The sequence below is a fragment of the Tyto alba genome, unplaced genomic scaffold, assembly GCF_018691265.1.
Source record: "Tyto alba isolate M040663 unplaced genomic scaffold, T.alba_DEE_v4.0 Super-Scaffold_20000042, whole genome shotgun sequence".
Classification (NCBI taxonomy): Eukaryota; Metazoa; Chordata; class Aves; order Strigiformes; family Tytonidae; genus Tyto; species Tyto alba.
In genome coordinates, this window is record NW_024881293.1 from 6,900,304 (window position 1) to 6,918,065 (window position 17,762).

The 17,762-nt window shown below is 39.8% G+C and overlaps 1 protein-coding gene across 3 annotated transcripts; it reads right to left on the bottom strand.

Moving 5' to 3' along the window:
- Nucleotides 1–248: 248 nt before the first annotated feature.
- Nucleotides 249–17,532, bottom strand: CDK11A (cyclin dependent kinase 11A). 3 transcript variants are annotated; one of them, XM_033007667.2, is made up of 20 exons: nucleotides 17,412–17,532; nucleotides 16,828–16,966; nucleotides 16,037–16,152; nucleotides 15,394–15,518; nucleotides 14,697–14,835; nucleotides 13,999–14,129; nucleotides 12,694–12,816; nucleotides 11,447–11,542; nucleotides 11,207–11,335; nucleotides 10,274–10,339; nucleotides 9,513–9,688; nucleotides 8,681–8,771; nucleotides 6,915–7,036; nucleotides 6,469–6,574; nucleotides 5,725–5,846; nucleotides 4,637–4,744; nucleotides 3,496–3,612; nucleotides 3,073–3,221; nucleotides 1,370–1,559; nucleotides 249–355 (listed from the first exon to the last, which is right to left on the bottom strand). In XM_033007667.2, the coding sequence occupies exons 2-20, from the start codon at nucleotides 16,936–16,938 to the stop codon at nucleotides 263–265; spliced, it is 2,310 nt and encodes a 769-aa protein (XP_032863558.1). In that variant the 5' UTR covers nucleotides 16,939–16,966; nucleotides 17,412–17,532; the 3' UTR covers nucleotides 249–262. The 3 variants fall into 3 exon arrangements, with proteins under 3 accessions (XP_032863558.1, XP_032863560.1, XP_032863559.1); XM_033007669.2 differs by having other exon boundaries at nucleotides 9,513–9,682; nucleotides 17,412–17,530; XM_033007668.2 differs by lacking the exon at nucleotides 17,412–17,532 and adding an exon at nucleotides 17,074–17,093.
- Nucleotides 17,533–17,762: the final 230 nt, after the last annotated feature.

Genomic DNA, 17,762 nt, shown 5'->3' on the forward strand with positions numbered 1-17,762 from the left:
TCCAGGATTATACTTCAAGTTTTCCTTTGTCAAATTCTGTAACGATCCTTGGCTTTTCAGGTTAATTCCAGTCCTCTAATGGAATGCAGCAGTTATACTCCACACCCAGCAGGAGCCTTTGAATCTGTGATGACATTTGACTTTTTCCCTGTGAAAAACATCTAGTCTCCCTGATGTGAAGAACAGAACTGGGGCACTCAGAAATCCACTCACATGAACAGTTTTCTCTTTCTTTTTTTTCCTTCCCTCTTTCATGTTGAGTTTAAAACTTGAGGCTGAAACCAGGTCCTGCAGCAGATGCTCCTTGATTGGTGGTGGTCAGGTGAAAACCTGTGTCCTTCAGATCATCATCACCCTGCGAGAACCAATCACAATTCATTTATCAGTAAGTGTCTGTGCAGCTGCATTTACCTCTCCAACACAAAAGTCTAAACACCACCACAAACAAAGTATCTCTAGGAGCTGGGAAACAAATGTTTGATTTCGTGGCATCATACGTAAGGTCAATGCAGAGTATTATTCATCATCTTTAACCACTGCTACTGCAAAATCTGTTATCTTTGCTAAAGGTATCTCCAGAGTATTCCTAGCTTGTGTACCTACTTTTGACTGCACATGTAAAAGATGAGAAAAAATTGTGAACACATGGTGTAAATAAGTGTGAACTACCCTTACTCAGCATCTGATGCGACACAGTCTGCATAGCCTCCATCTCAGTTTTCATACCCTGAAGAATCAAGGCTAAATAAACTTTTCAGGCTACTTTCTCTGTTAAACTGGGCACCAGACCTGTCCAGCGCCCTTTCATCTACGCTGACTTGGGACTAGAATTAAGAAATGGATCTAATTAAGGCACCCGAGACCATTACATGCTGTACTTACAAGGGCAGCTTTTTCAGCCAGCTTTTTTCAAAACAGGCAGCACAATCACCAGCTAAAACACCAGCCTTAGCTTTTTTCAATCCTTCTCCAAATACTGGAAAAAGACGACTTTCTATCCACAAGATATGCATAACTTACCAGGCTTTGGATTTTTTTTTTAAAAACAAAATTTGCAGCTTTGAAAGCTTAGCTGGTAGTCTAAAACAATGTACACTTTCAACAGAAAAACTGTTCGGCACTGTGGTAAAACCAGGCAGCATTTCTTTCTCAGATTACCTACTGACAATAGGATTCTGTGAGTCCAGCAGTAATTGGCCCTGCCCTGTGAGAGGAACAGCAGCCAGGCTGGATGCTGTGGTGTCTTTGATACGAGTACAGGTGAGTCGCAGGATCCCAAGCCCCAGAAAGGACAACGCAGCCCCCAAACTTCCCCAAAATCAGGACTGGGATGTGCCTGAGGCCAGTGGCCTCCATCTGCTCTGCTTACCAGCTGACTGTATCCAAGGCCTCCCTCGGGCGGTCGGGGGCTAGTGCCACGCTTTACCCTCTGCTGTTCGCTTTTTGCTGGCCAGGTGGGAAACATGGAGGGGTCAATAGGAAGGGGAGTCTCTCGGAAATACTCATGCTTCAGACCATCCTCGGCAGTAATTCTTCTGGCAGGGTAGTATGTCAAAAAGCTGAGAAGAATTTAGAGAAGGAGAAGGGCACAAAAAGAGACAAATTTTAGCCCCAAATTTATAAATTCTTCAGAAACATGATCTAGACTGTTCTGATTTTTAAAAAAGAATTCTATTAATGGGCATGATTGCTGACATGGGCAATCTAACATAGCTAGGTGACTTTAAAAGCATTCTTCTTACATGAGCCTATAATTAATGAAATGGCAGCTGGAACTATGTATCAAAAGCACATTTTGTAGGCATCTGTTTACAGAGGTATAAATCAGACACCTAGGAGTAGTCAGGTACAGCTCAAAAGGGATCCAGGACAGCTCAATTAAACTATTTTTCAGAGTGGCTTTGCTGCTTAGATAAGACAACTGCAATTATATTGATACACCACAAAATCTTGTCATGTAGTGTTATGTAACTACAGCCTGTGGTTGATTATTTTAAACCTTTGGCATTACAGAAGTATGTTTTACTGTACTATTCATCCTAACACTATTTGGCCCTATGTAAACTCTGATATATCCAAGATTTGTACATGTAATGAGTTCCACTGACTTCGGTACATTTATGTGTTCCTGCAAGTTCCAGACCCACCTGAATACTGTGGTATTTGTCCTCCTTATCCATTAATATAATGAACACCTAGCACTGTCATAACCAGAGTAATTAAGAAGCAGATGACACTGATGTAGTATCTATTTTTACTAAGACAAGTTGTGCTTGGACTTTCTGAAAGGTTATCTAACTTCCAATAAATTATTCACAACTCATTCAAAAACCTGAGGCAGTATAATTCTTAAAAATTGGAAAGACTGAAAAGCTCCCTTCTGGAAAAAAAAAAAAAAAGTAGTGTTTTTAATTTTTTGAGAGACAAGTTCTAAGAATGATCTGAAACTCAGTCATTTACACTACTTCATGTCATAAAATTTAAAGAAGATATTAGGGGACAAGCCATTGTCAAGGTTTTAAAGAAAAATAAACCAGAACGCAATCAGAATGCACCAGCAGAGTTAGTTAAAAGGACTGCCAGAACATCAGATGTGACAGAACTCATGAACTTTGAAAATCTAGGAAAAAAACCCAAGATTGCTATTTTCCTAATTCTTTACTATGAACTCTAGAATATATTGTTTTTTCCCTTTTTTCGATCGTAACTTAATTGATTTAGTAAGAACCATCAGCAGAGTGGATGACAGCTGACCCACCACATAATTAAACACGACACGAATGAGCTGAAACTACTACTAAAACATTTTTCTGTTCTTCTAACATAGAGGTGTGCAAGAATAATCTTGGGCCTGAGGTTTAACAGCAGGTGTTAGGAGCATGGTACACTGAATAAAGCTGTTGTAAGAGTGAGGAATAAGCATTGCAAGGAATGCCACAGACAAACTTCAAATGCATCAGCATGTTTGACAAGGTTAAACGCACTGACACACGCTGCTTCACAAGTCATTTTGCACCCCTAACCCAGCACACGATCACCTTTTCCCAAGGACACCAAGAAGCTGGCACTTACTTGTTCATCAGGTCAAAGCCCTGATCAGAGAGGAGCGCTCCAAATCTCTTGCGTAGATTGTTGTAGGGATATTCTGTGAACGTCATCTTCTTTACTGCTGGCAGCTCGTTGTAACCAGGCCAGATCTTCTCGCTTGGAGTACCCAGGTCCTATAAATCAAAATACCTCCTTAATAAGCTCATTCGAGAGTGCAACCCTGCTGCTTATTCATTACGTCGCTGGTAAGTACCCCCCCAAAACAGATGAAACACAAGCCATGGTCTTAGCTTGCTGTAAGTATTGTAAAACAAGAATAAGAGTAATGAGCCTTTTGTTAAGGCTGAATCTCTGTCCAAGAGAAACAAGCGCTTTTAATTTCTTACTACTCTAGTGCACCTGTGCTAAAGCCAGCCAGTCAGAATCCAAAGGTGTTAGAAACTTTACCTTAAAAACTTTGTTGATTTGGTCAATTTCTGACTTTCCTGGAAACAGCGGTTTCTGTGTTAGCAGCTCTCCAAAAATGCACCCTACCGACCACATGTCTATTGCTGTTGAATATTCCTGAGAAGGAAGATATTATTATCTTAGAAAAGCAGTAAGATATTTTCACTGAGTTGTTTGAGGGGGGTGGGGGAAGTCAGGTTGTTGGTTTGGGGTTTTATTTGGGGTTGGTTTGGGGGTTTTGTTTGTTTGTGGGTGAGTCTGGGTTTTTTTTAAGGATTCTTCTACTCTGAACAGAACACATACAATCATTCCAACCCCCGAGACACAGGTCTCAACTGTATTTATTTAATAGTTTAAATTACCGTGAATTATGAATAATACCCAATACACAAATACTTCAGGGTGAAACGTAGAAGTCTCCACAATGCTGCCTTTCTTTTTCATTCACAAACAGATCATGGCAACTCAAAGCATTCCACCTTGCACTCTCTTTCACATAAATCCTTTAGCCTTTATTTTACCACTACAGCAATCTCCGCTTATGGGCACAAAACCTGGTCTCCAGGGTAAACCACCTTCTCTTAAATGAAGCCATTTCTCCTATTACAAATACATCTCTGAAATATAGCACAGGGCTTCTTTTACTTTTGCACCCATTTTTTTTTGGTGCAGTGGTACTGCAATATTTTTTTCTGGCATGGTTCTTGCCACTGAAGCCCTAAAGAACCCTCATTCCATCCAGATTTCAGTTATGAAACAGGTAAGCAGTAGAACACTGCCAGAATGTTGCTAGTACCTTGTTCTGCTCTCGGTTGTCACAAATTTTAGACTAAGGTTAAAAGAAAAAAAAAAAAATCCAGCTGCCTAAGATGACAGTGATGGTTTGCACCAATCCATGAGAAGTCCAGCAACACTGCCACAGCAGCATTCTAAAGGAGAAAAGCCTCCATCTGTCACCCACCCACCTTCTGCCTGTGGAAGATGGGACCTTTTTAGCTGTGTTATTAGGAAAATTAATACTGAAGATTCAGAATTGCCACCTCTAAATCAACATAAAAATATAAGCACACTCATACTTTGTTCATAAAGTTAGTCTGAAGAGTCATTCCTCCAGCAGCCAGAGGGACAGGGAGAAACATACCTTAGCTCCAAGCAACAGCTCTGGCGCCCTGTACCAAAGGGTCACAACCACCGGTGTGTAAGGCTTCAGTGGAGATCCATATTCTCGGGCCAGTCCAAAATCTCCAACCTAAACAAAAACTGGTCATCAGCAATGCTTCCATCACTGGCCACACTGTTTACGTGTTGGCCATACTGGCTACTGCGTGGCTTCCAGCCTTCAAAAACAGCCACACACAATACACTGTTTCTCACAGGCCTTCCTTGACATTATCCTCTGAAGGGAAAAAACATCTTTCCCTTCCTGTTGCCAAGTAAGAGTTCCTGTTATTGATCACCGTGACAGAAAGCTAATATGGCAGGGGGAAAACAAAACCAAACCACAACAGACACTGACTTCAACACTGCAAGCAAGAAAAAAAATATTCAAGTCCAGTTTTCCTGACAAAGGGAACAGGTTTAATAACAGTGACAGCCGTAAGGTGTCAATAATGGCAACATACAATTAGCTTCTGTAATTTAGAAGGAAAAATTGAAATGTCCTGATCTTACTAATAAGGCTTTTCTCTTAGATTTTTAGAAGAGGTCAGTGAAAGGTTAGACAGATTTTTAAAGCATGCAACTTCTTTTAAAGACTTTTTCTTCGTAAAGAGAATCTCCATCTCCACCAGTAACCATACATTTCAGCACTACTAGAGATTTATATTCTTTATTAAGCCTTACAGTGTCTCAGGTTGAAAGAGCAACCCCAGTTCAAACACTACAATGCTGATATAGAAAAAGTAAATGACACTGTCACGCATATGGTATGCTGCATCATCAGGAAGAGAACAGTGTTCAGACATCTAATCATGCTATCAAGAAATTCAGTATTCACTGAATCATGCTTATTTGTCACTCCTAGCATAAATCCTGCCCCTCTGCCAAGGCAATCTCTTTACTTTAGTAGTAACGGTCAGTCATTCGCAACTGTATATTTCACAAGCCACGCCTCATACCTCTGGAAGACTAATGCAAAACATTCTATTCCACTCCTGACATACCTATAAGGCAGTGTAGTTCTGCAATATAAGCTTTTCAGAAGTGTGGGATGTTTCACGTAATTCTTACTTTTAAAATGCCTGAATGACTGAGCAACAGGTTGGAAGTTTTCAAGTCTCGGTGAAGTATCCAGTTGTCGTGAAGATGCTTGACTCCTCGCAGTAACTGAATCATCAGGGTCTTCACTTCACCTGAAATGATAAAAAGAAACCAAATGTATTTAAGAATAAATCTTTTTTTTTTCCTTTTTTTTTTTTGTCTACAGAACAGGGAAGGGGGCAGGGGGAAGAAAGGCATGTCAAGTTAAAAGCACAGTAAAGGCTCCAGCATAAAAATATGTCACAAAACAAGAGTAGTTAAACCCATAGAGCTGCCAATATAACACAATTAATTTGGATAGCTGGAACAAACAAATAACGCTCAGAAAACAGCGCCTCTCAAAATTATCAGAAGTGGCCAAAATTAAAACCCAGGGTTCTTTTCCAGTCCAGCACAGGGGAAACTCCCTCAATTTCACATCTGAATCTCCACGTCACCCTCAGCACGCAAACTGGATTCATCAGCCAAGTATGACAATGACTACCAGCACTCCCAGCCTGTGCTCCTATCTGAACTAAAAATCAGTGAAATCAGACTGGCCAGAGAACAAGCAACAAAATCTCTGTTCCAAAGAACACTGATAAGACATTCCACAGCAATACACGTCACCGTACAAAGCCAGTTCTCTGACGTCCGTACGGCCCGAAGACACTGAGGTTTGTGTTGGCCAGTTTTCCGGTTTTGAGAATTGTAAGAGACTATGGCAAATGGTACCTGGTAGAAATGGCTGCTTCATTGTTTCCATCAGACTCTTGAGATCGTGTTCTACATAGTTCATTACAATATAGATTTTATCCATGTTACTGCCTACAACAATTTCCTAAAACACAGAAACAAATGATCAAAACAAGCACCCAGTATTTAAAAAGCATGCAGAAAGGAATTTTAGAAACTTACTGGCAAGAGGATAAATGAAGCCTGCCATTGGTAAAATGCATAGAAAATGTATTTTTCTATGGAAAAGTAATCCCAGCTTGTTTTTGCAAAACATCAAATTATGTAGAGACAAGTATTGTCTATATAGTTTTATGGGTAGTATCCAACTGTTTACAGAAACAAGCTCTGCTACGAATGCTAATGTTCTTATAAGGCATTTTAAAAGCCAAGAGGGAATATTTCAAGAACAAAAATACTTTTGAAATAGAAGATTGTGGTCTTACTCTGACAGTGACAATATTTAGATGCTGTGCTTTCAGAATAGTATTTATTTCTCTCAGAGAAGTAATGGGAAAGCCTTCCTTTTCCTTTTCCATTTTCAGTCGCTTCAGAGCCACAATTTCATCTGCAAAGAAAAGAGAATTAACTGCAGATTTCCCATCATATATCTAATAAAACACACGTTACGAGGCCCCCCAGTGTTCTGTCACTAATTTAACTTGTTTGAATGAAAACTGTTACTCAAGACATGACGTTGAACCAAGAAGCAGAGTCAGTCTCACATTAGCAAAGTAAAAACAATAAAAACCACCACCACAAGATTGCCAAGTTTAAAGAACAAATCCGAAGCAACAATCCAAAAGCTGCATCATCTATTTTAGTGTGTTCCAATATAACTCACTGGGAAAGAAACTAAAAAAAAAAAAAAATGTGTATTTAACTCCAAACTCCTCACCACAGATAGGAAGATAAGACAGCAGGCAGAAATGCCTCAAATGCAATTTACCTCTATTTAAAGAGCCAAGTTGAAACCAAGGTGCTACTCAAAACATTACTGAAGTGAGTTATCTAAATACATCTGGTTTTTGCACAATAATGTGGAGAACGTTGGTCACATCAGTCTCAGAGCAAGCCTCAAGACAGAGAAGCAAAAGAAAAACAAGCTCCTGGTAGCTGTCCAGTAAACAAGCAAACTCAGAGAAACCATGATGCCAGCTGCATACTTCCACTCCCCAAAGACGACCAAATGGCCATATTATTCTAAAATAAACAGAGGAACCAACAAATCTTGAATTTAAACCTGTCACCAAAATCACAGCTTGTCAGTTAGAAGCTGAGAATAACCCTAATTTCTGTCAAGATCTGCTTTGGAACATAGTTCTTTTCACAAATTCTCTTTACCATCTGCCAACTCTATTTAAAACTGCAGACACTTAGTTTACTCTGCTACAGTTCCCCTTGAAAATGCCCACCTTGCTAGAAAGTGCCACTAGTGATGGCAACACTACAGGGAAACTGAGGTCAGAGCCAAAAGAGCAGATCGTATCTTGCTGTGTATTTTTCCAGGAAAAAAAAGAAGTGCTGCACTAATATCACTATTTTTATTAAACCATCATAGCAAATATTTCTTTCACTTGAGGAATCATCACAGATGAGGAACATACAAATGTCCTGATGGTTGGCTCTTGCACCGTTCATAGGAAATGCAATGATTTCTTCCAGACGCTTGCCATTACAAAACAGGTAAGTAAAGAGACTGAGTTTTAAAAACATAAATCCATTTGTATACACAAGAAGTGTTTTTTTGAGAAGGAGTTTTAAAAACAAATTGTGAAATTTCTTTCTACAACAAAATACTGTAGGGTATACTCACTGCACACCAACCTCCCTGCTTTTACAAATTCTCTGATCAGTATCTGCGCTTACAGTGACGCCTGGTGGAATGCTTATATCAAATTTTGAAAACTTCCAACCTGGTAACTATCTACAGCAGATCTCAAGCCAGAAATAACTGCCTTTCAGCCAAAACCTGAAATCCTGTTAATTGTTCTACACCACCACAGCCAATACAGAGATTACTTCTGAACTCAAAGAGCTGCAAGTGAAGCCCTTGTGTCAAAGTCCACATCCTGCTAAAAAGCACAGGTTACTCTTGATAAAGTATTTTAGACAAATTTTGTCCATCAATGAAAAATGCAGAACCGTAATTTACATACTGCTGCAGCCCTAAATACCATGAAGATAAGAACTGGAAACCACTTATACTAACCAGTCTTCTTGTCTTTTGCTCTGTACACTACACCATATGTTCCTTCTTCAATTCTATTCAAACACTGAAATTCCTCCACGCTACGACATCCCTAGAAAACAGAGAGACAGACAACATTTACTGCTCCAGTATCTGAGCAAGGGTTTTGCTTCATTTTTTTAAAAAGACATAAAGTAAACTTCAGCAATTTCACAGGAATAGTAAAAATTTACCAAAAGAATTCAACAATATGGCTATGCCATTTGTGAAAAGTATCTTTGGGGTTTATTTTTTTTTCCTTGGATCTCTAAAGGAATCCTGGACAGAGTCTGTATTTTAGTAGGTTAAACTAAATTATTTCATTAAGTCTTCACTCATTCACTTCTGCACAGAATAAACTGAAATTTCTGCCACAATGCCAAAGGTGGTAACTCAACAACTTAGACTGTATCTTTCACATAGTTCGATTAATATACTTTTTCTTTGTATTTCTACACTTTGCTTTTGGCTACAAAAAGAATAACCACCGGTTTCTATTTGTGTTAATGGAATTATTCTCTCACAAGTATCTATTTTCAGATAACAATACCAAGATATCAGAGTATTAAATGTATTATTACATTCTTATCTAAAAGAGTAATGTCATCTTTTGCTCCATGCATTTTTTCCGTGTCAAAAAACCCCCCAGCAATATTTCACACAGAAATGGGTATTTTGTGATGGCAAGTCAGCAAGGCATATTCTGCCCATAAACTAATCTCATGCACAAGTATGCATTTCTAATGTTAACAAAGCAGCTCAGGAAATCCATTTGTCTCCAATATTCTCCAGCATTCTGTAAGCGATCCCCTACCTGAAGCGCAGGAAGATACTTGGGAAGCTCTTGTTTCAGTTCAATGGGCGAGGAAGCTGGTGAGTCAGGAATATAGTCTCCTTCTGTCATTGCATTGGAATGAGGGGTACCCTCCCCTACTTCCTCCTCTTCCACTTCGCTTCCTGCTGAATCTCGGTCAAACCTCGACTCTGTAACTTTAAAAGTCAGAATCAATCGCAGAAAGAGGGAGCTGTTCGGAACCATTAAGTTCAGCTTTACACAAATATGGGTAGTGATCGCTGCACATGGATTAGATGTGCAACTGAAGTTACTGTAACAATAAAGACCAACAAGAAGCCGAATTTCTCCTCTTTGCAGAGATGATGCGTTCAAGAACTCGCTTACAGTCAAGTATGTACAGTTTCCAGCATTAAATACAGCATGTCAGAAAAATAAATCTTTACACTAACAGAATGAAAGAGAAAACTGACCCAGCATATTCCATTCTGATAGAAAAACTTTTTTGATGAGAGGACAGGACAAGAGACCCAAAATGAAAAAGAAGGAAACTTTAGCTCATCAGACTAGGACCCGAGTTCCTCTAAACATAGACCTTGGAACAGATTTCAAGGAATTTCTGATTCCGACATGAGGATGGCCCCAAAATGCCCAATATACAATGCTTTAGAATGACAGCAAAACTGCGACAAGAAATACATTTAAAGTATTTGTAGAAATATTTATTTGGCTGGAAAAATTCAGCCAAACACTTATTTAAATATTCATTATTTGCATTGTACCAACTGGGATGTGGTTTCCATTCTCCCGTTCCTCCTCTTCACTCATTTCCTCTTCGCTCACCTCTTCTGCAAAACATAATCAAGTTCAACTGAATCAACTCAACACTCCCGTAGTTCCTTGTAAGACAGATGGCTACTGAAATGTTTTTTTAAGTTGCCAGGCCTTCTTCACCATCTAGTTAGCGGCCTCATTAGTGATCTAGCTAGTGAGGTCACTATCTAGTTAGTGACCTAGTACCTATGTTTCACTTGGAAAGCAAATGCTTTCCCTCACTCAACAAAACTGCCCCTTTCAGCTTCCAACAGGGAATACAATTCTTACCAATGATCTGAGAATTCAGAGATGGGGGCAGGTGAATAAATTAAGTCAGGAAACTTATGAATATTTGCTTATTAACTGTGATTGTTTTTAACGAAAAATACCCAGCCACCAAGAGCATGCTTTTGTGCCTTTTCTTTACCAATTAATTACAAAAATGGCTGTAAGCAAGACTTTTTTACTAAACCATTTTCTATTATGTTCATTTACTTGTACTGGCATGAAAAAAACCTTCAAATTTGCAACGGAAAAGAATTCAAAATGACAGAGACTTTTATATTTCACCACCCCCCAAATAAGTGCAGAATTGTTCTCTACAGAATATTTGTTATGTTACAAAAGTACTTAAACTGCCAGCCTTACACCATTTAGGAAGACAAAAATGGCTTTCATTTTTCTAATCTGGCTTCTTAGATGAATAATTGGTATTACCTCTATATAAAAGGATAGAATACGACCTGTACTTGTTTTTTTTCTTTTTAGTTATCTTGACCTGTGAGGTCTCAGCCTATCCTAGACTAAGAGAAAAGGAAAACGTTCGAATAAAACAATACAGAATGAGAACCAAAGAAAATCATAACACACCATTTTAGGACTTGCTTTATATTACTCACCAGCTGACTGCTCAGACACTTCCTCAGAATTGCTTCCTGTCTCCTCCTCCTCCTCCTCTTCCTCTCCCTCTTCCTCAGAACCTTCACTGCTAGACTCTTCCTCCTCTTCTTCCGAGCCCGATCCAGATTCTGTTCAGGAATAATCAAACATATAACTAACTAGGCACACGCTCTAACAACAGTGTCTCCTTAACAGACAACTGTACAATCAATTACATCCACTAAATTGCATTTAATCACCTGATGAAGACTCTGCTGAGCTGGTTTTTCTCTCACTGTCACTTATGTCTTGCAAGTCTGAAAGAGGATCTCTCTCTTCTGGTTTCTCTTCTTTCACTGATGAGACCATGAAAATTAAAAAACAGGGTGATGATTCAGTTTCACTTCTATTTACAAGACCCGAATAACCACTTCGCTTTCTCTGGCCATTAAATTGGTGCCAAACATTCTGTATTGGACATACAGAGCACTAAAAAAAAATTTCATGCTCTGCTCAAAAGACAAACAGCTTTTCCAAATCACAGTGGTGCAGATCAAAAATGGAATACTGACCTTTTGGTTTTGTAACATGATATATGCCTAAAACCTTCTAAGATTAAATTAAAAAAAAAAAAGTCACATGGTAACAAGTATCACCACAACACAGCCTCAGTAGCATGTATACATACAGCCCTTACTATTCTGCTGCAGTCCCTCTGGCCCACCATGAAATGACATGTGTGAGTAACTGTTGATCGATTAGACAGCAGCTTCAAAGGACTTACTGCCTGCCTCCACCTGGAATTTCAGTTGATTACATTCTGCAATCACCTTATTTGAAATAGTTACACTTATTTTTACAGCTACACACATTAACAAGGCAGACACAGAGTTTTCCTTCTTTAACCAAAGACACTTTTATGTCAATTGTGCAAGTTCTCCACTAACTGTTAGGACCTTCTAGGCATGGGAAAGAACATGCTCTGGCTTAGAAAACAAAATTCACCATCTAACCAAAATACTGCCATAAGCAATTATTTTCTTCTACAAGACTACATTATCATTGATGCTTACACTATATTGATCCCTGTAAGGTAACTTTTTCAGGTGGCGTAGTTCCTAACAACAAATCCAACTGGAGTGGGTATAAACAATCCCTTTTTAATCTGCAAGGTAGTTAAACTACAAAATTTCAGAAACTCACTCAGCTGCTTCTTTCATCACTGAATGAAGTAACTCACTTTGAAACTTTTTAAATTACTACTCCTGCTACTAAAAAGGAAAGATTCATTCATCACTTGCACAATTACCTGCAAAACCAGCATTGCTTTAGAAAACTATATCTGTACATGTTCTTGAATATTCCAGAGTTATGCCACCATGGCTGAAGTAGACAATACCTTCAACTGAGTACCACGTATTTATGTTTATTACTAAAAATTAAATACTACACCAGAACAGCTTCTCCTAGTCCCCAGGCAAAGACGTTATAAAGTGGCAAATGCTACCTGGTTTCCTGCTATCTCCTTGCTCAAGCTTGTCTCTCTGCTGTCGTAATGGGCTGCGACTCCAGGGTCTCATTTTTACTTTGTCTCCATATTCTTCCCTCACTGTTCTATGGTGTGCAGAAACTAGTGAAAACAAAACCAGAAGAAATTATTACATCTCCCTGCTCTAATTAGAATAATTCTGTCTGCCACAATCACCTGCTTTGCATACTTTTCATCTTTCCTTACAAACTAAAGGGTGATGGGGAGGAGTGGAACCTAACTATATCTAGGAGAATAAAGGACTACGATTTACCTCATGCACAATAAAATACAGGTTTGTACTACTTAGAGAAAGGTGCTGCCAGACTTGGGAAACAGAAGAAAGATGGCCTATAATATTACACAGTAAACACCCCGAAACTAAGAAACTAAGGCATTAATGCCAGAGAGAGAAGCAGACAGACCAGGAAGATAGACAAAATACAACCAACTAAGGTTTAGAAAGAGCTGACAAAACATTTAGAGCAATACAAGTAACTAAAATGAAAGGCTAGATAGATTGAGCAGTATCAGTGTAAATATCAAGCACAAAAAGGAGCTGCTTGGTATGATCTGAACTAGAAAAAATAGCAATACATATGGCTGCCTCTGCTGCTCTTGAACTATCTTTGTCACCTGATCACAGGAATGAGCTCTGATTTTCACCTCTGAAAGCTGGGACAAACAGAGACCCTTTAACCGAAAGTGATCTGAACTTAGATTGCAAGTAGCTGATACGCTATACAAAGGGAGGGTTCACATGTAGAAGTTAATTGAAACTGCTCGGTTACCGCATCTTCCCCACTTGACTCCCACTACAGCCTTTTCCACGGTTGGAGTACTCACACTATCTCTCTCCTTCCCTTTGCAATTTATTTCCCCAAATCCTTAAAACACTTCATTTTGAGACTTCAGTCTCTACCAAATTGGGTTAGACTCAGTCAAAGGGTTCAGAAGCAACTGGGATCATGATAGATACACACACAGAGACAACATCAGTTACATAAATCTTGTTTCTATAGGAAACCAGACTAACAAAGAGAGGCAAAGAAAGACTGACAGATCAACATGCTGTGGTATTTAAGACATATGACATTGCTTTATTTCCCCTTGTAGAACTTAATAGATTTTTTTTTTCTTTTTTCCCCCTCCAATGTAGAAGCCTCCCCTCTTTAATTTTTAAAAATTCTGGCACTAACCTAAGTAAAAAGTGCTTTTTATACCTCCATTCCACCACTGTGTCAGCAGATGGTAAGCCCAAACAATATTGACAGAGATAGTTACCTTCTCTTCTGGCTTCCCGTTCCTTACGTCTTTCTTCAGCTCGCCTTTCTCGTTCTTTTTGCTCCCTTTGTTCTTTCTGTTGCTCTCTGATTTTTCTCTCTCTTTCTCTCTCAAGTTGCTCCAAACGATCTCTAGAAAGTAATTATTTTTTTGTTACATTACACTTCAGTACAAATTCAGCTTATGAAGGAAAATGGTTTTGCTGTAACAAACTACAGGACCATTCAACTTCTTTAGCAACAATACCACTGACTGCATATTTGTCAAAAACAGACATAGCTCTTCAGCTGATCCTTTAAAAACAACATTTCAAAGACAAAGACCATGAGCTCTAAAACACACGAGCTTCTGCACCCTTCCTGGGATTTAAACAGAAATTAAGCAAGTGCAGTTAATAAATCCCCTGATACTATGCAGATCTGGTTCAGGTTTTTAGCCCATTACAGCAAAACACTGGCAATGAATTTGCCTAGAAATATCTGTTGTAATGAAGCCACTTACAAGCGTAATTAAAGTCAAGAACACATTTTCATCAGACAACACATTCACAGGAACATGGCACTGGCATCAGACCTTACAAGTTTTTGCTCTGAATTTTTTTGTCATTTCAGAACAATGAAAGGTTAGAGATAGATTTAGAAGAGGAAGCTGTTCATCTCTCTGCTGGTTTGCGACAGGGGAGGGAGGGATGGATGTACCTCTCCCTCCTGGAATGCTCCCTTGCCATTTCTCTCCGTTTCTGTCTTTCCCATTCACGACGGGCTTTATCCTGCTCTTCTCTATGCCTCTTCCTACGCTCATGTTCCCGTTCTTTCTCTTTCACTCTGGCATGTTTCCCTAAACAAACAAAAATTAATTTTGGAGTGTTACTGTTCAAAATATTTAGCCCTTCTGTTTTTAAAAAGCAAAACTAGAAAGGATAAAACTTATGGTAACTTATTTTCATGTTCTCTGTTATCATCTTAATGGAAAAATCCTGATCTCAAAAATTAAAAGATTATGAAGTCTTGCACAAATACTTGCATTAAAAACAGAAAGAGGCTGTTAATAATGGGAATGCAACACAAATGTTTCTAGAAAGGATATTTTTTCCCTTATAGTCAGGTACAAAGATCATAGCTCAGCCCAGTCACTCAGTGAAGCCAGGAAGAATCTTCACAGACTTCAAACAGTAGAAGTAGACTCCATGTCCCTGTCCCAAAGTGATTACTGTCCTTTCAAACACACATATATCCCTGGCATTCCCATAAGGGCATTAAACATAAAAGAAATAACACAGATTTAAATTCCTTTGTCTTCTCCTCCTGACATGTGTTCTTTACTCCCTACATAGTGCCTGTTCAGTTTCACCTTGGGAAGCTACCAGACATGTTATCCAAATGTAGTAGTAACAACCTTCTGCTGAATGACTACGATGTCTACGTTTCTCTTTCCTCTTCTCATCTTTTCTATGATGGGTTTTTTCTTTCCGTGACATTTGCTGTGGTGGTTTTATAGCCAAGGAATCATCTTCTTCGCCTCTAAAATACAAGACAAATTAATAAACTCAGGAAGGTTACATGTACTGTCAAACAGACTGTGTGTTACTTTCTCTTTTCTCCGTTTTGAAAATAATGTATTTTTTTCTATTTTGTTAAGTTCATTTCCCCACACTCCTGAACCAAGGCATTAACAGAACATTACAGAAAATCATTGTCACATAGATGAGAAGTTAAGCTAGAATTCTATGTGCACTTTTAATACACAAACAAACTAAGGATGAACGAGGCACCAAAGAGAACTCAGCTGGCCTGCTTTACCTGAAGCTTGAGCAAAGTATTTTATTACTAGGTAGTGGCCAAAACTGGAACACAGTACACGGTCAAGCCTTAATCAGTGCTTCAGAGAGACACCCTGGCATGAATAGGAGTCGGCACAACTGCACATTAAAGAATTAAACTTTTCCCCTTCAGATATTTTTAAACCCTCTTCCCCGTACTTCTAAAGCTTAAGTTCAGTAACTCTTCCTAAGGCATCGAGGTTATTCTCTTACTCTTACCTGTCTTCCATAGAGTCTTCCCTCCTGTAAGGTGAATTTCTGATTGTTATTTCCATGCGATGATCTCTCAACTCCCCCTCTTCAAGAGAATCCCGCTTTGAATCCCTATCATCTGACTGTGATAAGAACACAAAAAAAGGAAAAAATTAAATGCAATTAATTTTTATGTCATAAAATGAAAAAATGTAGAGTACTCAACTCTTCCATTCCTGGCTCAAAAGCCATCTTCACCTGGCCACACCAGTACAGTATGCTAAGTTATGAAGCGGAGATTTCACAGCTTAAGCAGCCAAAAGCAGTTTGATTGCAATTGTAGCTGAACTTATGTAAATTCAGTGTAATTAGATATAATTAAGCAATTTTTAAGGAGAAGTTCATTAACTGATGTGGTTTTTTTCCCAAAAGAAAGTTTTGTGTGTAGTTTTACAAAACAAAATAGTAACGTAAAAGTTATTCAAAACCAATTCTTGAAACCCATTCTTCTATGAAAATCTTTGAAAGGTTGTTACTTGAACTGCAGCTTCCAGTTAATTACATCAATTTCTTTATCTTTTCTAACCAATAACTTTGAAACAAACCACAGTATACAACACATGGCCAGTAAGATCTTTGCAAAGCACTGTATTTTTGTCAAACTTTGAAACCAGCGCTCACACACAAAACAAGTTTAAGTGCACAGAAGAATTCCACTGCCAGGGCAAGAAGCCTTGTTCTCATCGGAAAATGAGGATATAAGCACTGAAGCTTCTCAGGTTTTATTAGAAATGCTTGTATACCAAAGGGCAGCTTACATTTTTCATACGTTTTATCTCTGCCTTCTCTTCTTGCTCCTTCCTTCGTTTTTTTTCCTGAAGAATTTCATCTAAAGTTTTCACTTTCCAAGAATCCTTTTCATCACCCATTTGAGTTAAAAAAAAAAACCAAACAGCTCTGAAAAAAGAACACGACGTTGATGAAACCCGTACAAATTACACCGCCCGACGCAGCCACGGCTATTTCACACTGACTTTTTACATGCAGACACTTAGCGCACCGACCTCTCGCCGAGCCAAGAGGGACTGGACCCGGGCGGAGGCAGAGCAATACGCCCCCGCTGCCAACCGAGGGACCCGCCCGGGCGAAAGGAAAATCCCGGCTGGAAACACGGCCCGGCGTTTCCCGCCCCCTCCCCCGCCCCGGGAAAGACGCGGAGGGAAAAGAGGCGGCCTTGCGGCCCGTTTTCGCCTCAGGGAGCGGTTTCACCCTCCCCGGCGGCCGTTCGAGCCCCGCAGGGACCAGCCGCGCTGGAACCGGGGGGATTTGGGGAGGGCTTTGGGGGGTCGGAGGGAGGAGGTGCCGCGCCCTGGTCCCCCCGGGCGGAGCCCGGGACACTCACCGCCGCTGCTACCGGAGACTGGGCCGAGCCGCGCGGGGCGAAGACGCCACTTCCGCCCGCCGCCGCAAGCTGATGACGCAGCGCAAGCGCGCGGGAGGGCGCCGCCATGACAGGGGCCGCGGCAGCTCGAAGTGCCAAAGTAACAACAACAACAAACAATAATAATAATAATAAAAAAATTCACTAATGAGCGATCAAAGCCTCCGTTCCCTACAACGCATCAGCCCTCCCGCCGGCCGGCGGGTAATTAATCAGCGGCTGAGCGGTGCCCGTTCAACACCAAATAAAAACCCAACACGTCAGGGCCAGGAAAGGAGAAACTCACCACCTCTGTCATCCTTTAGGTCCACC

What these genes read in the sequence shown, in the direction of transcription:
- CDK11A (XM_033007667.2), bottom strand. Translation starts at nt 16,938, where the DNA reads ATGGGTGATGAAAAGGATTCTTGGAAAGTGAAAACTTTAGATGAAATT. An exon ending in AGTGTCTGAGCAGTCAGCTG is followed by an intron (nt 10,340 to 11,206) that starts GTGAGTAATATA and finishes TATGTTTTGCAG; the next exon opens with AAGAGGTGAGCGAAGAGGAA. An exon ending in GCCTTGGATACAGTCAGCTG is followed by an intron (nt 356 to 1,369) that starts GTAAGCAGAGCA and finishes TGGTTCTCGCAG; the next exon opens with GGTGATGATGATCTGAAGGA.